This window comes from Oenanthe melanoleuca, chromosome 5 (assembly GCF_029582105.1).
Source record: "Oenanthe melanoleuca isolate GR-GAL-2019-014 chromosome 5, OMel1.0, whole genome shotgun sequence".
In the NCBI taxonomy this organism is placed as follows: domain Eukaryota; kingdom Metazoa; phylum Chordata; class Aves; order Passeriformes; family Muscicapidae; genus Oenanthe; species Oenanthe melanoleuca.
In genome coordinates this window covers 51,104,984-51,124,220 of record NC_079339.1, presented here as the reverse complement: position 1 = coordinate 51,124,220, position 19,237 = coordinate 51,104,984, and the positions used below count along the sequence as shown (strand labels likewise).

General features: G+C 41.3%; 1 protein-coding gene across 13 annotated transcripts in view; it reads right to left on the bottom strand.

The window, feature by feature from the left end:
• Positions 1–18,940, bottom strand: part of MARK3 (microtubule affinity regulating kinase 3) — a 60,387-nt gene extending 41,447 nt beyond the window's left edge. For all 13 annotated transcript variants that reach the window (XM_056492197.1, XM_056492199.1, XM_056492198.1 and 10 more), the window contains exons 1-3: positions 18,449–18,940; positions 5,910–6,101; positions 96–149 (exon numbers count right to left, since the gene is read on the bottom strand). In XM_056492197.1, the coding sequence (XP_056348172.1) occupies positions 96–149; positions 5,910–6,101; positions 18,449–18,499 (297 nt within the window). In that variant the 5' untranslated portion in view covers positions 18,500–18,940. The remainder of the gene's footprint in view (positions 1–95; positions 150–5,909; positions 6,102–18,448) is intronic.
• Between the last annotated feature and the right edge of the window lie 297 nt (positions 18,941–19,237).

Genomic DNA, 19,237 nt, shown 5'->3' with positions numbered 1-19,237 from the left:
TCAGATTCTCCAGCACAGGCATTCAGGGTTAATGGAAAGAGATGGGGAAGCAAACAACTTATAATACAGATTAAAGATTAAATGTAGACACATACCTTTTGTAGACTAGTTGGGTTCAGCTGTGTTTTGTCAATTATTTTTATGGCAACCTAAAGGAAGAGTTCATGATCAGTATTTTCCATAAGAACAATACTGTGTTATTACAACATGTTCAAATCCAGTAACAAAAATGGAAAACATGAAAATTGCACAAAAAATGTTTGAGTTCCTTCTGCAAATTATGTATTTGTATGTAAACTAGAAGCAAGAGTGGAAAAACCTTGGTATTTTAAGGATATTAAGATGAGAAGCTTGCTGAGCCTTTGACTTGACATTAAGACCATCATACTCATGGCAGTGGAAGCTCCAACAGCAGACAGTGCCCCAACAGAGAGCAGTGTGCCTACAGATAATATTTACACAGTATAATTACACAACAGATTACACAGTAGTGACTGGGCACTGGCAGTTTCTAAAAGCAGATATTTCAGAGCATATTGAAAGCATTTCCACACAAATTTGGCAAGAAGTAAGTTCATCTTTGGAAATCCACTAAATATTTGTGTCAATTTGCTCCTTGATGGGTATTTTAAAAAGTATCACGTGGGAATCAACAAAAACACGTTGGCCATAATACAACATTTTGTGTAAGTACATTCCTTTACTTGTTCTCCTATGTTCAGTAAATGCTGCACAGAAATACTAAAGAACAAAATAAAAATTTCACATAATAAGCAAAAGAGAAATTCCATACTATGCTAACAGTCAGAACCTGAAGATTTGAAGCAATGAATAGGCAACAGAAACTTCAGTGCAATGTAATTTGGATACTGGATGAGGTAGAACAAGAGATGAGAATCTCTCTACAATTACACACCAATTGGTATTTTTCCTTTCTAAATTAGAGACTAAACGTACCAGAAGAAGCTCTACAGAAGGAGATGGTGCCTCTCAAAGAGGCAAGATGCTGTAACTCAGCTGATTATAATACCTCACTGGTGCAAAGGCTTTCAACTCCAATTTTCAGCTCAAACAGTAGATGCTGCTCCTTCCCATGCCACAGCTCCCGTTTCCCTGCATCACTTTGTGCTGTCTTTGTCACCTCATTAACTTGGGGTTGGTGACATATGGAATACAGAATATCTTACATCAAAGCCAATTTATATCCCTACATTCAAGTGCAAAACCACAGGGATGGATTGTCACGATGGAGAGGGTAAGAGGGGAGCAGCGTTCAACGCTTGGGTGCATCACAGAATTACATAATGGATATGGTGTTTTTCTGAAACTGATAGTCAAGATTTATTTTGAGCTCTTCTAGATGCAAGATACGATGAGACATGATTGAGAAGCCATCTAAGAATGCTTTTACTTTGGGGAGTGTTTTCTTCTAAGGCAAGCTACTGAAATTAAGGATCACTATTTCCCGAGGCAAAATTCCATTGCAAAACCTTGAGAAATCACTTCAAAAATACAAACAAGAGAGGAAAACATTAAGCAATAGGTATTTTTATATGAGCAGCTGTGTACGAAACCAAGAAAGATTTTTATCTCTACCTTTATGCCTGTTGTTAACTTTGTGACAATAGTTCAAAGTTATTAGCTTCCTGCAATCTCTTTTAATTCCATACTGGATGTAGTGACCACTGCCTCTGTAAACAGCAGATAATGTTATTTGAAAGTGACCTGGTGCCCCAACACTACCCATAGCTTGGTAAGTGCATTCCACTCAGAAAAGGTTGCATTTGTATTCTTGGCTGTACCATTCTGGTCAATCTTTAAAAGATGTAAACCTTTTTCAACCCACCAAGTCTTAAGTTACCATGTTACTGCAAAAAAAGCCCACCTCAGTGTGCACTTGGTGCCAGTTGACTAGAAAGGTCTCTGACACTGCCAAAAAAATTCAGCCCTGGAGATACAGGAAAGGTAGAGAGGTACAGACCTCAGTTTTCCAAAATAGAGACTCTCAGGCCTGTTCAGTGCACTAATTATAGCCTTAAAGGCAGGATGAATTTAGAAAATTCCTATCCACATGCACACTGAGAGTACAATGTGTTAACATGGACTGTGAGAGCTTGAACCCATCATCAGAACAGGGAACAACTTCAGGTGCCTTGATAAGGTCTCCAAATCACAGGCAAAGGCAGCCTGCCCTCAAGAATAGTTCTGACAAGTCTGAGAAAGTTAAAAGGAAAATTTTCTAAGTACAGTTTATAAAACATTAAATTGCCTTTCAAAGCAGAAACTTTGCTGTCTTTGCATAAAGTGCATTTTGAATGGTTTTATGTACTGTGAGCTAGGGCCAGTGTTAGAATAATGCAAGACCACCTACACTATTACACCACTGCCATGATATTCTGTGTGGAATTGTTAATAGAATTAAAACTGAGTTTGCTTTCACCATTCACAATAACACAACTTAAAACATTCCTCCTACATGATTAGAATAAGGGAGTTAAAGAAGTTGGGACACTGAGCAAATTTGCCAAACTGCTACTATTCAGAATGTTTTCTCCCTCTTAAATTTCACTTTCTCCAAGAGAAGAAGAGAAAGAAGATGACAATAGATTCCTTGGAGTCAGACTTGGATTCTGAAAGAATTCAGCCTCACTGGGAAACTTCAGCTTCCTGGCTATTAACTGAACACATCTTTAATGAACAGAAGGGTCCATAATAATTTCGACTACATCAGTAAATTTGCAGAAATTAGTTTTATCTTTTAGATTCATTTTGGCAAGTATGGAAAACTTGCCAGAGGAAACACCCTTTGATAAAACTACAACAGAAAATACACGGATTACAGTCAAAGAATTAAGAAAAGAAGACTGACAATGAAGACTCGTGGTTTCAAAAGGGCAGACAGCCTACAAATAACACTCTCCTAGGCAGAGGATCAAGGAGGATGGTGTGTCCAAGCACCAGCTCTAATGCAGTGAAGCTCATCTCTGGTCACACACTCCTTGCAAGACAATTCAACCTCCTCAAGTTAGGCTGATGTTCTGATCATCCCCTGAAGGGCTAAACATCTCTTCCTTTCTGTAATCTGAATATGAGCTCTCATCATGCATTCTGCAGACACACTAAAATAGAAATGAAAAAGAGTCCTAGAACTGAGTCCAGTTGGAAACATAAAATCTTCATCTCAAGCAACAGGAAAATTTTCAGGAAAGGACTCCAGATGCAAGGAGATGAGCAACTACCCTGAAAGAATGCTTAAACAAACATATCCTCCTCCCAGGAAGTGACAGAAAAGTGCTGATCTGCTTCAGGATTTGGAAGCTCCTCAGCACAGAGGTATAAAGAAGGAATTGCCATAAAGTGAAACTAACATGGTCATTTAAAAGGACATTCAGAACAGAGACACAGATAACAAGGAAAAGATAAGTTGGGTTCAAATACAGAAAGAACACAGCAGAGATGAAAACCCATTTAAGTGTAGCTCCCAAAACCAAGCACTTAGTTTAGGTTTGGGTACATAAGATGGAAAAAAGAACAGGAGCAAAGACAGGGCAGGCAGCAGGAGCAAGTGTGTAAAGCAGGAAATCACAAATTCAGAAAGCTAAGTGCCATCTGGCTGAGGCCAGGCTGAGAATATGACCCAGGAATTCTTATGAGAAGCAGGTTTTTAAAGTAGAAAGAAAAAAAAGCATTCTTGCAGCACAGGTTCTTAGCATCTACCAAGAACAAAACAGCAGAACAGGGTTTAGAAATGAGCAGACAATTTTTTTTTTCCGAATTCATCATAAAATTCCTGAACTCAAAACTGGCAGGGAAAAACCAAGGAAACAAAATTTAAATGCAACATATTTTCCTACAATTTACTGCTCCTTATGGAAATACACAAGATATGACTACCTGGACTATTGAAAAGCCTCATGTAAGAGGCTGCATGGAAATTTTTCAACTAGATAAGCTGAAAAGTGCATAGACTTGTGGTGTTTTTTTTCTAAGAAAGATGACTAAAGAGATATTAGGTTGCAAATAAACGGGTAAGAGTCTTTCAAGGACAAGATTTTGGGGCCAATCTTGTTTAATATCTGTATCAGTGGCCTTGGCACAGGATGTCAAACCATAATGATTAAGTCTGTTACAGGAGTTAAAAGCCACCATCAAATACAATGGAAAACCAATTTAAACAACCTTGGAGATGAGTTAGCAATGAAACTGAGATGCAACATACAAGGCTGCTGCTGTTGCTGATCACAAGCAAAACACATCAATTTAACAGCCATGAGAAAGGCTAGCACAATCTTAAGATTGATCAGATAAATACTTCTGTAAGGGCAAGGGTGAAGCAATGACATTGAGGAAATTGCTATCCAGAATATTGGAAATAATTCTGGTCACTGACATCTAAAATTATCAACACTGTACAGTTTATCTACCAAGAAGAGAAATTTTACTCATATCCCTCTTAAGAAGTTTTAAATATCTTGAAGATATTCCTATAAAATTAGCTTAATTGTTGCCTTCTAAGGAATGACACTAATTCCCATGGTCACAACCCAGAAAACATTTATGCTCTGAATTGATTGAACTACATCAATTCCATGAGAGTGGAAGAAACTTAGTACTCAAACCTTTCCAAATTTAGCCAAAAATGTTACACTGTCCCCTTCATCTGCTGAAATTTCAAACAAAAATAATGAACCAGAGTTCATTACAGTTCAACACAGTTACCTGCAAGTAAAGGAAAATGTACTTCACTTTTTGCAAAGTGTGACAACATGTAATATCTATAATAATGGCAAAGAAATAGTAACCAAGTATTTGCATACCTCATCTTACATATCAGTAAAAAGAGGAGGAAACTTAAGTGGAATTAACCAAAAACTTTCTCTACAAATGAGAACTAACTTTAGCACCAGAAGATAATGAGAACTGTCAGCTGAAAAAGAGAAAATCCATCTCAACAGCTCTGGCAAAACAATGTCCCCTCACTTCTTCCCTCTGTTCCTGCTACTGAACTCTGTATTAGCTCAGAAAAGAGAAATTCCCTTAAAGCACTGCAGTCAGCGACACAACTTCTGTAAAAGTCCTTGCTGGTATCAGCAAACATTTACTTCATCAGACAGGTTTGGCAAGAAAAGGTCAGCAAGGTGCTTCTCCCTCTTTCAGTACTTCAGAGTTGCTTTTAATAAAACAGCACCAAGAAACACCTTATTGTAACAAGCAGACAGGACTATAGCTACCAAATCAGAACCACCACTAAGTGCAAGTGATTAATTACATTGCAATGCATGCAGAAACTAAATATGGAGCTGAGTTCAACTCCAAGAAGAGATGCAAGAGAAAGCTTGTCTATGCTACACACATTGAGCAAACTGTCATAGACACACAGACTATCTCTGAACAAACTGAAGCATCTTCCCAAAGCCACCCAGCACTGCAGACACTCTGGAATAATCCACCCTGGGATTCTTGGGAGATACATTGCTTTGGCAAGAAAATACTGCACTTGGGCTACTTGGAACATAATTAAGGTAACATTTAATTCTCATGCTTGACTTCACCTCCAATATAGCCCTGCAGTATAGAAACAATAAGAGGTAGTCTTTCCAACAAGCTTATTTCATTGCTGCATATTGATCTGCTTTTTGAAAATGCAGGATTTATCCAAGAATATTAGTAGCAAATTTTAACATAATTCAGCTGGACAGAGACCTGTACAAGTTTAAGAAACCATTTTCAAGAGAAATTGTTTTGTAATCATTACTAAAAAATTAGTTTTCAATTTCTGCTTTTTTCTACATCAGTGGCAATATCTCTAGTAAAATGTGCTCTATCTTCACCTGACTTAGATGATGCTATTCCAAGAGAACCTTCACACCCCCAGCAACTCACTGCTGTTTACACCCATACCACTTTACCTCTCTGCCAGTTAGGATGTGCCTTGCCAGTTTCACTTTTGCAAAATTGCCCTTTCCAATGGTTTTAAGGAGTCTGTAATTCCCAATATGCGGCTGCTCGTCGGCACAGGAGGCTATGGAGTTCCTGCAGCGAGCTCCAGAGCGCCCAGTTCGAGAGGAAACTTCCTGCCGTCCGTCTCCATGGGACGTGTGCTGCAACAAAAACATACACGGGTATGAGGAATACACAAAACACACCAATGATGAGAAGCATGCAACATTCAAAAACATCAGCTATGCCTTTGAAGAAACCTTCAAAGGATCCAACTGAAACTTCATGTTCACACTGAACTTTGTTCTGATGGGGGCAATAAAGTGGTGCCCAGTTCACGACACACTATTCACTTCATCACCTGGTAAAGGCAGTGCAACATCACCTGCACTGCAGCAACAGCTGAGCACTTCTAAGTAACTTACATGGACTGCCAGATCAGGTACAAAATAGGGAGGTGTTTGATATTATTTCCCATTTGCATTACTGTGCATAACTAGTGCAGGAAAGCCTTTGGAAAGGAAAAATGAATACAGATTTTCCAAGAGCACAATCTGTTAAACCTTACTGGACAACTTATATTAATAAAATAATAAAAGAGGTTTTGTTTCTTTCCTGTGGTACTAAACTTGTGCTCCTACAGATCCACATGACTGAAAACACCCAGGATGACCTGGAGAACAAGGGAAGAAATCTTATCTAATGTACTGAAACCTTGAATATTGATAGCCAGTTAGAGAGATCTGAGACACTGTGCAATCTTTTAAGTTCCTTTCACTCTCATTTCCCTGAACAGCTACTAATTGCAAAAAGGAATGGCAATGTATTATCTATAACAGTCTTTACTCATTAGATCACATGGTTAAGATTAAAGTATTTTTTCATTTCCTGATAGCCTGTTTATGAAAGAGCAGGTACCCTCTTATGTTCTTAAATTATGGTTGAGGTCCATAAACCAACCACACTAATTAAGGTATTAGTCATAAATGTTTAGGGCCTCTAAATGTGGAACAAATATCCGGCTCCACCAAAGATGACACATTAAATTCACAGTCACCCCAGAAACCCCAGATCTTGCTCTTCTACTACTACTCCTCTTGCTGAAACCTACTGAGGACAACAAAGAAACTGGCATACAGCAACACTCAGTCTGAAAATCACTGTAGTGTGAGGATGAGATCATACGTCAAGAGCTAACAACTATGGTACAGGCACAAATGAACAAATCCATGCTTGCATGACACTTGGCAAGTTTCACTTGCCTGATGTAACCTTGTGACCATATACTCTGACATCTTAGGTTCCTTGATTTGTTAATTTGAGTGCAACAGCTGTTATCAAATTACTTTTAAAACCACATTAATTTCATTTTAAAAATGCTACTGCTAGGAGTCTATGGCAACTCCTGGAAAATTGCTTCAACACAGTTACTATTTTCAAAAACACACAATGTTTTAGTATCAATCTGGCTTTAGCTTCCCCTTACTGCCTGCATCCTGCATTGCCACAAGATTTGCACTTCCCATAGAGGTACTTAATTTCTCTGATCACAATACCCTTTCACTTTAGTAAGTGATACGTGCATTGAGCTCCCTGAACAGGCTGATGTACAAATGAATGAAGCCAAGGGAACATGTCCTGTAATTCTGTTGAGAACCCTCCTCTATTTTTCCAATATCTTTTTGTGGGGCTCATGGTAGACATGGACTTACCATACCAAGAGTAGGTGCAGCAGGACTAAACAGAGGTCTTTTGTTCAACACCCCACTGATTTCACAGGGACAGAATTAACCCTCTTTGCAGAAGACCATCTGTACCTGACCACCCAACCCTGATTAACTGCTTCTCCTTCCTGGATCCTTACATGCATGATCACATTTGGCTGAAGTGAAGTGCAAAGTTTCCTTTCGTGGAGAATATCAAGTGTTCCTGATGTGTGGCCCATCCTGCCCTATTTCATAGTCTAGCAATTTTATCAGAGTTTTCAGGAGCAAGAGTACATGTTTTTTCCAAACCACTAATAACTGGCACAAGAACAAGAAGCACACTCATAACAATAGCCAGTAAAAATTCAAGGCTTGATAATAATTCAGTGTTCTCAATAATATCTTGAGACCTACAACTGGATAAGCATTTATGAATCAGTAATTCTCAAGGAGAGGAAGGACATGCAGTCAACAACTGAAGGAGCTACTAAGACAGTGAAATCCTGTATTAACAATTTCAGTATTTTGCATGCCCTTAATGTCAGGCTAGTGCTGATTTTTCAGGCCATCTTAGCCACCCCTATGTGTACTGGCACAGCAATGCCAATCCTCTGTATTTCCCTAAACCTTGACTTCTAACAAACCTTGCAACACACAACACAGAGAACTTCTCTGTCAGCTACTTTCATACCTTTTAGTGTCAAATTATTCAGACCTGCTAGAAAAAAAGCAGCAACTGCTGATGCTAGATGCTAACATCCTCCTACATTGCTACCCCTGGTGATCAGGGACCAGGATGTTCTGTACAGGGCCATGAGGATATTTCTTGGATATATCAGAGGCAAGTTCATTTCAGTTCAAGTACAGCATCCCAGGAATACAACTGTACTACTTACACAGCACTTCACTGAGTTGATAACTTTCCTCAGACAAAGAAGTGTATCAAACTATTTAAACTACAGCCCTTCCACACCTGGGCACTTGGCACAAGCTGGCTTCAGCAGGAGCCAGACTGCCTCCCAGCAGGGCTTGTTAGCTTAGGCTCTCCAGCAGAGAGATTCAACAACTTGAACTCAACAGCTTTTGAACCACCCAGCTGACTCTGAAGACACAGTTAGTTGTGCTGCCTTGTGCTTCAACTAGAACACTGCTAGTCCTGAGCAAGCCTGGTCATCAGGTATGATGTATTCCCAGGTCACAGAACAGGTTAGTCAAAATTGATCTAACTCATACCCTACTTCACATAAGCGCTATCATGTTAAGAAAAGATTCTGTTTTACTAACAAACTCTATTCCACATATTAAACCATCCACTTAATGTGGCTTGAGAGTTTCACTGTCTTCTTGTTGAGAAATGATTTCTTGTGTGCTACAATTTTTTCATGCTTCCTAGCTTTGCATTTAAAGGGTGGAATTAAAAGCTGTGAACTCATTTGGAGTAGGGTTGATACACTGAACACAATCTCCTTGTATGGAGGTCTGCATTTCCACCCCAACCCAGATTACTTCTTTTCAAAAATATGACCTTTTTCAGCTGTGGGTTTAAAGTATCAAGCTGTGTGTTCACAAGCAGTTCAGTTCTCTCCAACTGATTTGCTCAAAGCCGTGTTTCACTCTGAAGAAATCCAGCCATTTGCAACCATATCTAATTTGGACTATATTCCACTTTACATAAATAAATCTATCAGCAAGTCCTTCCTCTGTCAGTTACATTATTATACTGAACAAACAGCAAGCTTTCTAAAAACCACAGAAAACAGATTGTCCATTTCAACATGGATTTTCTTTTGCATATGGAAATGAAGAGCATAAACTCAAAACCGAGTGAAAGTGTTTCTCCCAACCTAGTCATTTTCAAGAAGCCGTGCCAGGCAGATGGAAAGCTACATGGTGTAGGCAAAAAGCAAAATATAGGTGGTCCAATAAAAGCTCAAATCATGCATTGGCTTGTATAGCATCTGGCTGTCCTCAAGTACTTCCCAGGGCAGTTTCCTCAGCACACAGATTAACAGTGCCAATCTCAGCCCAGAGAAATGGCAACAGCATCCTCTGATCTCCAAATCATGATGGTGATTTGTCTTTTCCGTCAAACCTGCAAATTTTTCTTCCTTCACTACACTGACCCCACCAAAATTCTCTTCAATTTCAGGCTTCTTTTCCAGGTCTACATTTATATGGTTTCAATAAGATATGGGGTTTGTCTTAAAAACATAAAGAGTCAAAATTAGCATGTGTTCATTTATTATAAGTTTCCATGCATTGCGGAAGGTGAGTTGCATTTCTGGAGGTGTTTTCTGTGTAAGAATAACACTTGCTCATGAAGTCATCATGGCTGAGTGATTCCCAAAATATCTGTCTTCATGTAAAACAAGACCATTACATTGCGAGGGAAACTGAGGCAAGGAGATTGGGTACTTTGTGCAACTTCAGTTTTGCCAGTCACCACCTCTTTTAGAAGGAAGTCTCCTGAAATCCACTCGTGACAATAAAGCACTTTGCTCCATATCTTGGCATGCATCAGGTTGCATTTAAAAAATCTTTTAAATAGTTTGAACGTTTGTCCTTTTTTTGCACCATCCATTTTCAAGCTAACAGGACAACCTTTGTCATTAAAAAAACCCCAAAACAAAACATTCTCCTCCTCCCATCAGCCCCACCCTATTATTACTCAACCCAGAAGGAAATGAAGTAAAACATCTCCATTTGTGAGAGACCTTACTGCAAGGGAGGGACTGAACTCAAGACCAGCTATATTTGGAACACAAAACCCACCTTTTCGCAAAAGCCTTCCCCCAATGATGAGCCGACATCCTTTCATAGCCAGATAATGATTAGCATGAAGAGAAAGAAAAAAGAAAAGGAAAAAAAGTAAAAAGCAAATGAAGTATGAGGGTGCCAACAACTGAAATCTTTTTGGTAGATGTTAGTTTTATCCAGTATCTGAATGGTTTCAAATATCTTAACATTCAGAGCATTAGAAACACACAGGACAGGGGGTGACTAGTATCAAAGTTCTTTAAGTGCTTAAGAAGGTGCCAAAAGTTGAGGAAAAACCTGAAAGAAACAAAATCTGATATCCATTTGAAGAGCTGAAAACCAGTAAGAAATCAGGATGTCCAAGACCTGCAAAAATCCATGTTTAATTACAGAAAACAGGAAACTCTTTCCGAAACAGGGGAGGGGGACAAATGGAATCAACTTTTTCTAAGTATTTATTGAAATAGTGAGAACTAGCTTATCATCAGCAAAAATGAACTAATAAAATTTAATCTTACTGAAGTCTCCAGGAATGTTTATTACCTTAGCTGTTACCTCATCTCTGCATGAAATACTACAAAATGATATAGAATTTCTTGGAAAGCTGTCAGATCAGTAACAACCATGACAGACCCATTTCATTCAGATTTTTTAATTGTAATGTGAAAAAGCTGTACTTAAAGCCTATCCCTTATAATGCTAATAATGTAAGCATTCCAAGACACGAACATTTGAGACACTAAATTGCTTCACTACCTTAACCTGGGCACACAATATATAAATTCATGGTAATTTCTCCCTGTGCACTTCCCACTAGCACTCTCATATATAGAAAAACTTAATAGGATATATACCATAGTTGTTTCATACTTTTTTAAACTCGAAAATATTTTATATCAAACATGCAAAGACAAAATTTCACTACAGCCCTTCCCAACGTGTTGTATTTTATTTCCCATTCTCATTAACATCTTTAAGAGCACACAGATTACTGAGTACTACTCAGTGTAAGAGGAAAAAGGCAGCCCTAAGGATATGCACAGAGGTAGCATCTTACTGAGCACAGATATCCCTGAAACAGCACAGCAGGGCATCCTGCAATTGCTGACGAAGGAATTCTGCTGGAAAGTCAAAACAGAGACTTATGCTTCTGGCAGCCACCAAAGGGTGTCACAGTAAATGCTCAATCACAATTGTTTATACACCAGTTACTGCTCTGGGATTCCCTAAATCACCACATATTATTTTCCTAGATTATAAAATAGGAATGCAGTAGGTGAAGATGTCCTGTACTTCTCCTGATTTTACTTTCTTCCTACCAGTGACCAAGGCACAAATCAGGATATGGAGTGAGGTGGGTTTAGTCAGACCCAGAATGCATATGCTGATGTTTGTATAACCAATTATTTGGTTCCAACACATATAATTAAAAGGCAGTTTTTAGACTAGCTTGCTCCATAATCAATCTTAAGGGTAAACAGTCACAGCTTCCATCTCACAAAATTTTAAAGGGTCTTCTACAAAGAAACATGCTATCCACCTAAAGTGGCACTGAAGATATCAACCCATGAGGGCAGATTTATTCACTGATGTAGGCTACAGTCCAACATTATGGATGTTGTGATCGAGTGGAACACTGAAAGGGTCAGAATCCATCAAGGGAGACAAGTAGACCCTCTAGAAATATAATATAGATGTTAAGGGAGAGAAAACACTAATTGGGATGTTTCCATTGTCAACAGGGGAAGATTTCACCGTGCAGTTCTCAGCCTGCCATAGTGTTCATTCATGTAATTGGTATGACATTCATGAAAACGAGTGGCTATTTTAATTAGGTCAGATCTGTGAAATCACCGGATTAAAAGGGGAACCTGAGGAGTAAACAGCCTTTAGCACATGGAAGCTATACCTCTGACACACATTCCTAATTCCTCCACACCTCAGTGGGGAAGGCAAAATAAAAGAAAAAAACCAGGAATAAAATTCAGGACACAGCAGATCCAGCTGAAAGTGAGCACAGCAATACAACACCCTACACTGGACAGCCTGGTGGAGGCAGATAGCAGGGACACAGGACACTTTCACCTGGCAGAGGGAACACTGCTACCCAAAGCAACACTTGCACACTCCTAATTCTGGCTACTGACCAGCAGTGGGAATTGCTAGTGACAAATGCAGCACTGCCCTGAAGACCAGAGTGGGGAAGTGCTGACAGCAAAGCACTTACAGTCCTCAGCAAAGGAAGGATGCTCCCCCCACAGACATGCAGGGTCTGGCTCAAGAGTGCTCCCATGTAAAACCACTACAGCCTCTGCAATGTGTTTGGCAGTATTTGGTTCATGGTCTATACAGCATATGAAAAAGAGTGAATCTGTAATTCCATGATTAGCACTGAACAACACAACAGTGAAGAAATCCTGCTTATATAATCAAAAAGATAAGTCTGGTGCCGGTTAGAAAAGCTCTTTAAAAGCTCTTTTGTTGCTTCACATTATCAAGATCTGACATTCATCATATCTTTGCAGCCAAAGTTCCTTTACTGCTGATTAAAATGGATATTTATTGACATCAGCCTGGGGAATAATAGCTAAAGAGCCAACCATATTCTATTCTTCATCAACAATACTGCCAACTAAGTTGTTTCCAGAATCATCACTGTCAGTAATTACATGCTAAACAAAAAAGAAAAAAAACCAACCACCTCACAGTTGGTTTTCAGAAACCACATTGAGCTTGCAGATAAAAAACTTTGCTTAGGCTTTAACCCTGCAGGAACAAATTTTATTTGAAAGTCAATTTCTGTTTATATGTATATGTATACACACTGAGCTCAGCAACTTGCTGCTTTATGGGGCAAGAATTCCTCTTAACCCAAGGGTTTCATTCCTATCACAGGTGTACTCAGTATCTTTCAGGTTCATATTTAAAGAGCAGTGTGCACCTATTTATCATATGTTCTAGAGAATTTTAGTGGCAGATGATCTCCACGCTAAGCAGAGCCAAACTTAATATGCCATGAGCCTAAAAAAAAAAGTGACCTCCATTTTTGATCTGGCTGACACCCATGAGGCAGCATTACTTGACTGAGGAGAAGAGGAAGTTGCAGACACATGCTACTTATATATCATATGAAATGGAGATCAGGAGAGACAAATGCCTCCACTCTTTGAATTCCTTTGACTTGAGTCACCTGAGACATGTTGTCAACAGGAACTGTCCGCTTACATCAACATGAATATATCTTTTGGCTAGAACTAAAATGGAGAATCGAGCAGGTAAGGATACCAGGTGAATGGGTAACAAAAGCTAGGAAGAAGTCTATGAAGTTCAGTGTACTAAGTATGTATTTCCTCTCATTAATCTTCTTTTAGCAATTCCTGCAGTTGTATTCTGTTTTTCAGACTGCTACTTCTAAGGCTGCAACATAAGTCATATTTGGTGGTGCTAATGAATTCAGTCTAACAATGCAACATTCTCTGGAGTAAGGTCCTGCAACCTAGTTTTTCTGAGTTATTGATATTATATAGAAAAGGGGGGGAAATAGTTTATTTCCAGGAACAAAACATCTCAAATTACACTGCTGTAAATATGTGTCTCTGTTTGTAGTTGTGGCACAACTCAAGTCACCCTAGCCCTAGGGTGCTGTGCTACAACTGGCTTAATTCAAACCAAAACAAAAACACTAGGAAGCATTTCTAACCTTCCCCACCTGAACTGGACATTGAGTTTGCAGCCACAGAATGGGGATAACTCCACTTTCCTTAAGGGTTTATACCAGTCAGATCAGAGCTGACCAGGCTTGTCACACGATAATTAGTGCTGGCACAAACCGCGGGTGGGAAGAGGCACCCGAGGCTGATGCCCCCAGCAGCCTCCCATCAGTGTGAGCCCAACTGATTAAACACCACAGCACAGCCTGTTCAGCACAGCTAAGAATTAAATGTCTCAAAGTAAAAACGTGAAAATACTAGCAGCTGGTGACTTGCAGTGTCATGCAGCCTCACCAGGTATTTTCTGAGTACACAGTACCAGCCTATCGGGCGTCACCGTTTTTTTCTGCTCTGAGGAATTTTGGCACTAAAAAATACATCCCAGGTGAATTCCTCAAATATTTTTTATTTCTAATTATTTTGCCACCTTCACCCAATTGAATTGAACCAGAACACTTATTAAAACTGGTGAAAAATATAGAATTTTCTTCTATAGAAGATAATCTGTCAGAACTCTTGGCCACAGGAACGCTTCCCTCCTCAGTCCCTTCCTTACAAAAGCCCACAGGATTTCATGCTATGGAAGAAAGCATTCCAATTACAGATCTATCTGTAATAGGAGAAGACTGATAAATAATATATAGAACAATGCAAGCTTGCATATTGTCTGCAAATGCTCTAATGCATTTCATAGTTAATTGGTAATAAACCAAGACATACTGCACTAACTTCCTCAGTACCTTAAAATACATTTTTGTACCTAACCCTGCCTTTACTAAATCTTTTTAAATAAAAAAAAAAAGGGTGGTACTTCCACTGCACAGAATCCTTTTGTGCAAGCACAGTTGCCATCATGCTGGCATTTTTCAATAGCAAATTTTTCACATTAGGCACAGTCATGGAGATAAGAGTATATTTTAGTCTTGCTTTTCCTCAAATTACTTAAATTTTTAATTCAGACTGGCCTGCAGAAACAACACATTCAAAACAGTTCCCCTTTTTATCCCCAAAAAAACCCCACAGCTGTGCAATGAACACGGAGGTTTTAATTTAAAAAAATTTCAAGCTGTCAAAAAAAGTAATCTTCCAACCTCCATACCACCTGTATTTCCTTGTTTCTATCTATAGTTTGCTATCATCATCCCACTCTTTGAGTATTTTTTTTAATGAATAGTTGTCCTACTCCTCACAATCTTGGTCCTTCTGCTCCTGTTTCTTTGTCACTGGTTGTCCTCCATCCTGCCATATGCACACTCCTCTGTGAGTCCTCTCATCTTTTGTTTCCCCCTTCTATCTTCCTTTCCCACTGTGTTTCTACACTTTATTCTCCTCCATCTTCTTTCCCCTCCATCCCATCACTACTAAAACAGGTTTACTCATTCTTCTGTCATTTAAAGTCCTTCTTCTGTGTCTATCCTGTCTCCCAGATTGGCACGAAGGAGGTCTCTGCTGTCTCTGTTGCTTGCTTTCTCATGTGCAGGACATATTTTTGAAAAAGACAGAGAAGATCTGATCCTGTCCTGCACTTCTGTCCCCTGAGAGCTGGCAGCCCCTGCTGCCCAAGCCATGGCCAGAGAGGAGCTGCTCTGTCTCTGCGGTGAGGAGCCAGCTCATTGCAGGCCTACAGCCAGCTCCCAACTGTCCAAGTGTGAAGTTCCTATGATCACAGATCATCTGGGATGCCTTTCCTCTCAAAACCAGGTGACTCTGAGCCAAATTCTTTCATCTCAAAGGCACTAAAGGCTTGGGAGCTCCAAGTAGCTTTTGGGGAAAGTCACTGTGACAGTATTTCCACTTCAGCATGTCTTGATAAGAAGCCTTAGAAAAAAAAATTAAAATCAAGTACTGGCAATTATACTTTTTTATTCAACAGAACCTGCCAACCGCTGAATGTGGTTAACTGCAAGCACAGACAATGATAATTTATACTCACTGTCATTCTGGAGGCTAACTTCATTTTCAAAACTGCAAGTATAGGCATGGATAAGCTATGATCAGCACACTTCAACCAGATTCAACACCAGCCAAGCCTTTGTCAGCAGTGGTAACCTTCCAAGCAGAGAGAAGGCATTAATAGGGTCCACAACCATGGCCCAAAGGCTAGCTGAATACCTTGGCACCTCCTAAGCCTCTTCAAAGAGTCCTCTGAATATTAACTAATTAGACTTCTCCTATGTGAAAGGGAATGAATCAAGGCTCAATTTACCTGCCAACACAACACACCCAGATTTGGAGGAAGAACAGTTAGCTGAAGCACCAAAATTATTGCATTTGGTATTAAAAAAGAGACCTGGCATTCACAGCTGTAGGGGTAATTCAGACAGACTAAATGTCAGATTTAAATTTAGTTTTTAAGCAAGGCATAACAGAATAGAGTTTGGTAAATTTCTGAATAGCTGATGGCCAAAACACCAGAGAGCTTCCTGAGAAATATGGTATTGTACTGAGGGGGGGTACTTGGCTCACTGGATAGGGCGAGTACTTGGATTAATCACTCCCTGTCAATATCACTACCCACAGGTATTTCTGTGGACACCAGCACAGAACACAGCAAGTGAAAAATATGTCTTATTCTAAACCTAAGGCAATTCATCAGCAAGCAAGACAATCCATGTGTGTCAAATTATGAAGATAAGTAAACAGAAGTGTTAGACCAACATTTTGAAGTGAGAACAAGGTGCCTTAAGTGGAAGACATGTAAAAATCTAACTTCAAGTGCTAGAACACAGAGCTTGTGAATAATTATGTTTCCTCGAGCACATATTAAGTCTTTCCACTGTTAAGTTATCCCTAGTAGAGTTTGAATTAATTGGGGAATCTGATCTAAACACTTTCTAAAATGGTTTACTATATGGTGCCCATACATTCACATGGAGATTGAAAACCCCAGTCAGGTTTGGCATAGACTAAAACAATCATCCAAATAAACTCTGCAGTATTTTGTAGAGTATGTTTCAACTTCAACTCTCCCCATGGCATAGGAAGGGCTGCATAATATTTTAATTATTTTCTTCCACAAGACAGGAAGCTCATTGAGATTTTACAACCAAATATGCTTAGTTGGCTTTTTGCTCAATACAGCCCTTAGCCTGCAGGTTGCATGTAGTGCTAAAACAAATAAAGATCACAGAAGTTAGAAGTGCCTATTATGTCAATAAAATCTAAATCCCTAGTAATGCAGTAATTGTTCTATGCAGCATGTTTTCTAACGCTTTGTCTGGTCTTGTTTTAAACAATGGGGCTACCATCACTTTTCTCGGACTATTTATGGTCTGGAACAATCCAACAGTTTTTCCTGATCTTTAACCAAAGCTTCCACCTTTTATGCCAGTCCAAAACATAAGAAGCCCTTGGAAAAAAAAAAAAAAAAAGCCTCCTCCGTCATGCTTAGCATGTATCTTGTAAAGAATATCAGATAGCCTTTACAAAAAGCTGAATACAAAGTTCACTGATCAACTGATTTTAGACTACAGCGAGTGACAACTCCTTTCTGTTTATCATTTGGGGACATGTCAGAGCCTATGCAGAAAAATGGTTAGACAGGATACACCAGGATCTAGGAAGTTTTAACTTAGGAGAAACACAGTTTCTATCTGCGGAAAGGGAGTCTCCTACCGAGCTTCGTGTGTTGCTATATGCTCCTATGGTAGGACTACTTATTTTTTTGTTCTTTCCTCCTTTCGCATACGACCTTTGCGACTGACTTAATCTTGTAAATAAAGTGTCAATTCCTAAACGTCGGCTTTGTCAAGGTAGGAAAAAAAAAAAAGGGAGGGGGGAGGTATTCGGCGTGAAGGGAACAGGCTTCCTTGCGCGAAGGGTAATTCCAATAAAGAAACCCTCCTAATGTCATATGAACAGGTGACTTGCCTAACAGCGTCATTACCACCGAGAACCTTGCAAATTAAGCAGGGAAGAGGCCTATTATCTAGGTCACCTAGCCCACCCCTAGCCAGGCTGAATTATTCCCATCTGTTTACCAGAGGTTTATTCGGGTCCTTTAGCAGTAAGTTTGCATATCAGGAGAAGGCAGCAGCCCCCCACGGCGGATCCCCGTTACCGACATAACCAACCCGATCCCCGCCACCCTGCGACACTCAAATAGCACAGGAGGAATTAAATAAGGGACAGCGGCTTTGGGAGGGGGAGGGATGCAAACGCCACGGAGCCGGCGAACCGTGCTGTGGAGGGGTTAAAAAAATAATCAATTCAGAATAAATGGGCAATCTGGGCAGCGTGCAGGCGGCGGGCGCTGCTGACAGAGCGGCGCGGGGCGATGCCCCCGCGGCGGGGCCGGGCGCGGCGCGGCGGGTCCCCCGCGGCCGCGGTACTCACGTTCTCGGTGTCGCGCTCGTTCACCGTGGGCAATGGAGTCCGAGTGGACATTTTCCCTCACTCGGGCGGCCGCGGCGGCGGCGCGCACAGACACACACACGGGCCCCGGGCTGCGCGTCTGCTCCGAGATGGTGGTCGCAGGGAGCCACCATGAAGGACGAGGTGCCTGGCGGGGGGCGGCGTCGCGTCGGTGCCCCCCCACTAGATCCTCCTCGGGGAGCGGAGCGGCCTCGCCCCCTCCGAGTCCTTCGGGCTCATCCTACAGCCGGGGTCCGCAGGGGTCAGCAGCGGGGAGGGGGCCGCCTCATCCAGCGGGGAGGGGATGGAGCCGAGGGAAGGGATGGAGCCGGGGAAAGGGAGGCGGCGAGGGAGCGGCTCCGCGGGGGAGGGGGTGAGCGCAGGGCGGGCGGGAGGAGGCGGCAGCGGGGCGCCGCGCTGCCCGGCTTTTCTCCGCTGCCGCCGGGGCACGGCTAGCGCAGGCCCTTCGCCCGGGGGGCTGCCCTCTCCTTCCCCCGCCGCGGCCCCGCTTCACCGCGCCGCCGCTCGCATCGCCGCCCGCCCCAGGCTCCGAGAAGATCGGCGCCCCGCGGGCTGCGGACGCTCGCTCGGTGCCCGCCCGCCCGCTGCTCCCTCCCTGCCTGCCCCCCGCCCGCCCCGCCGCCGCTGCTGCTCCCGGACGAGGCAAGATGGCCGCGCTGCTCCTCCGCGCCAGCCCAGCGCCGACATGAACCGGAAGGTCCCGCCCCTCGCCCGGCGTGTGCGGGGCCTCGGGCCGGGGCCGGCCCTGCC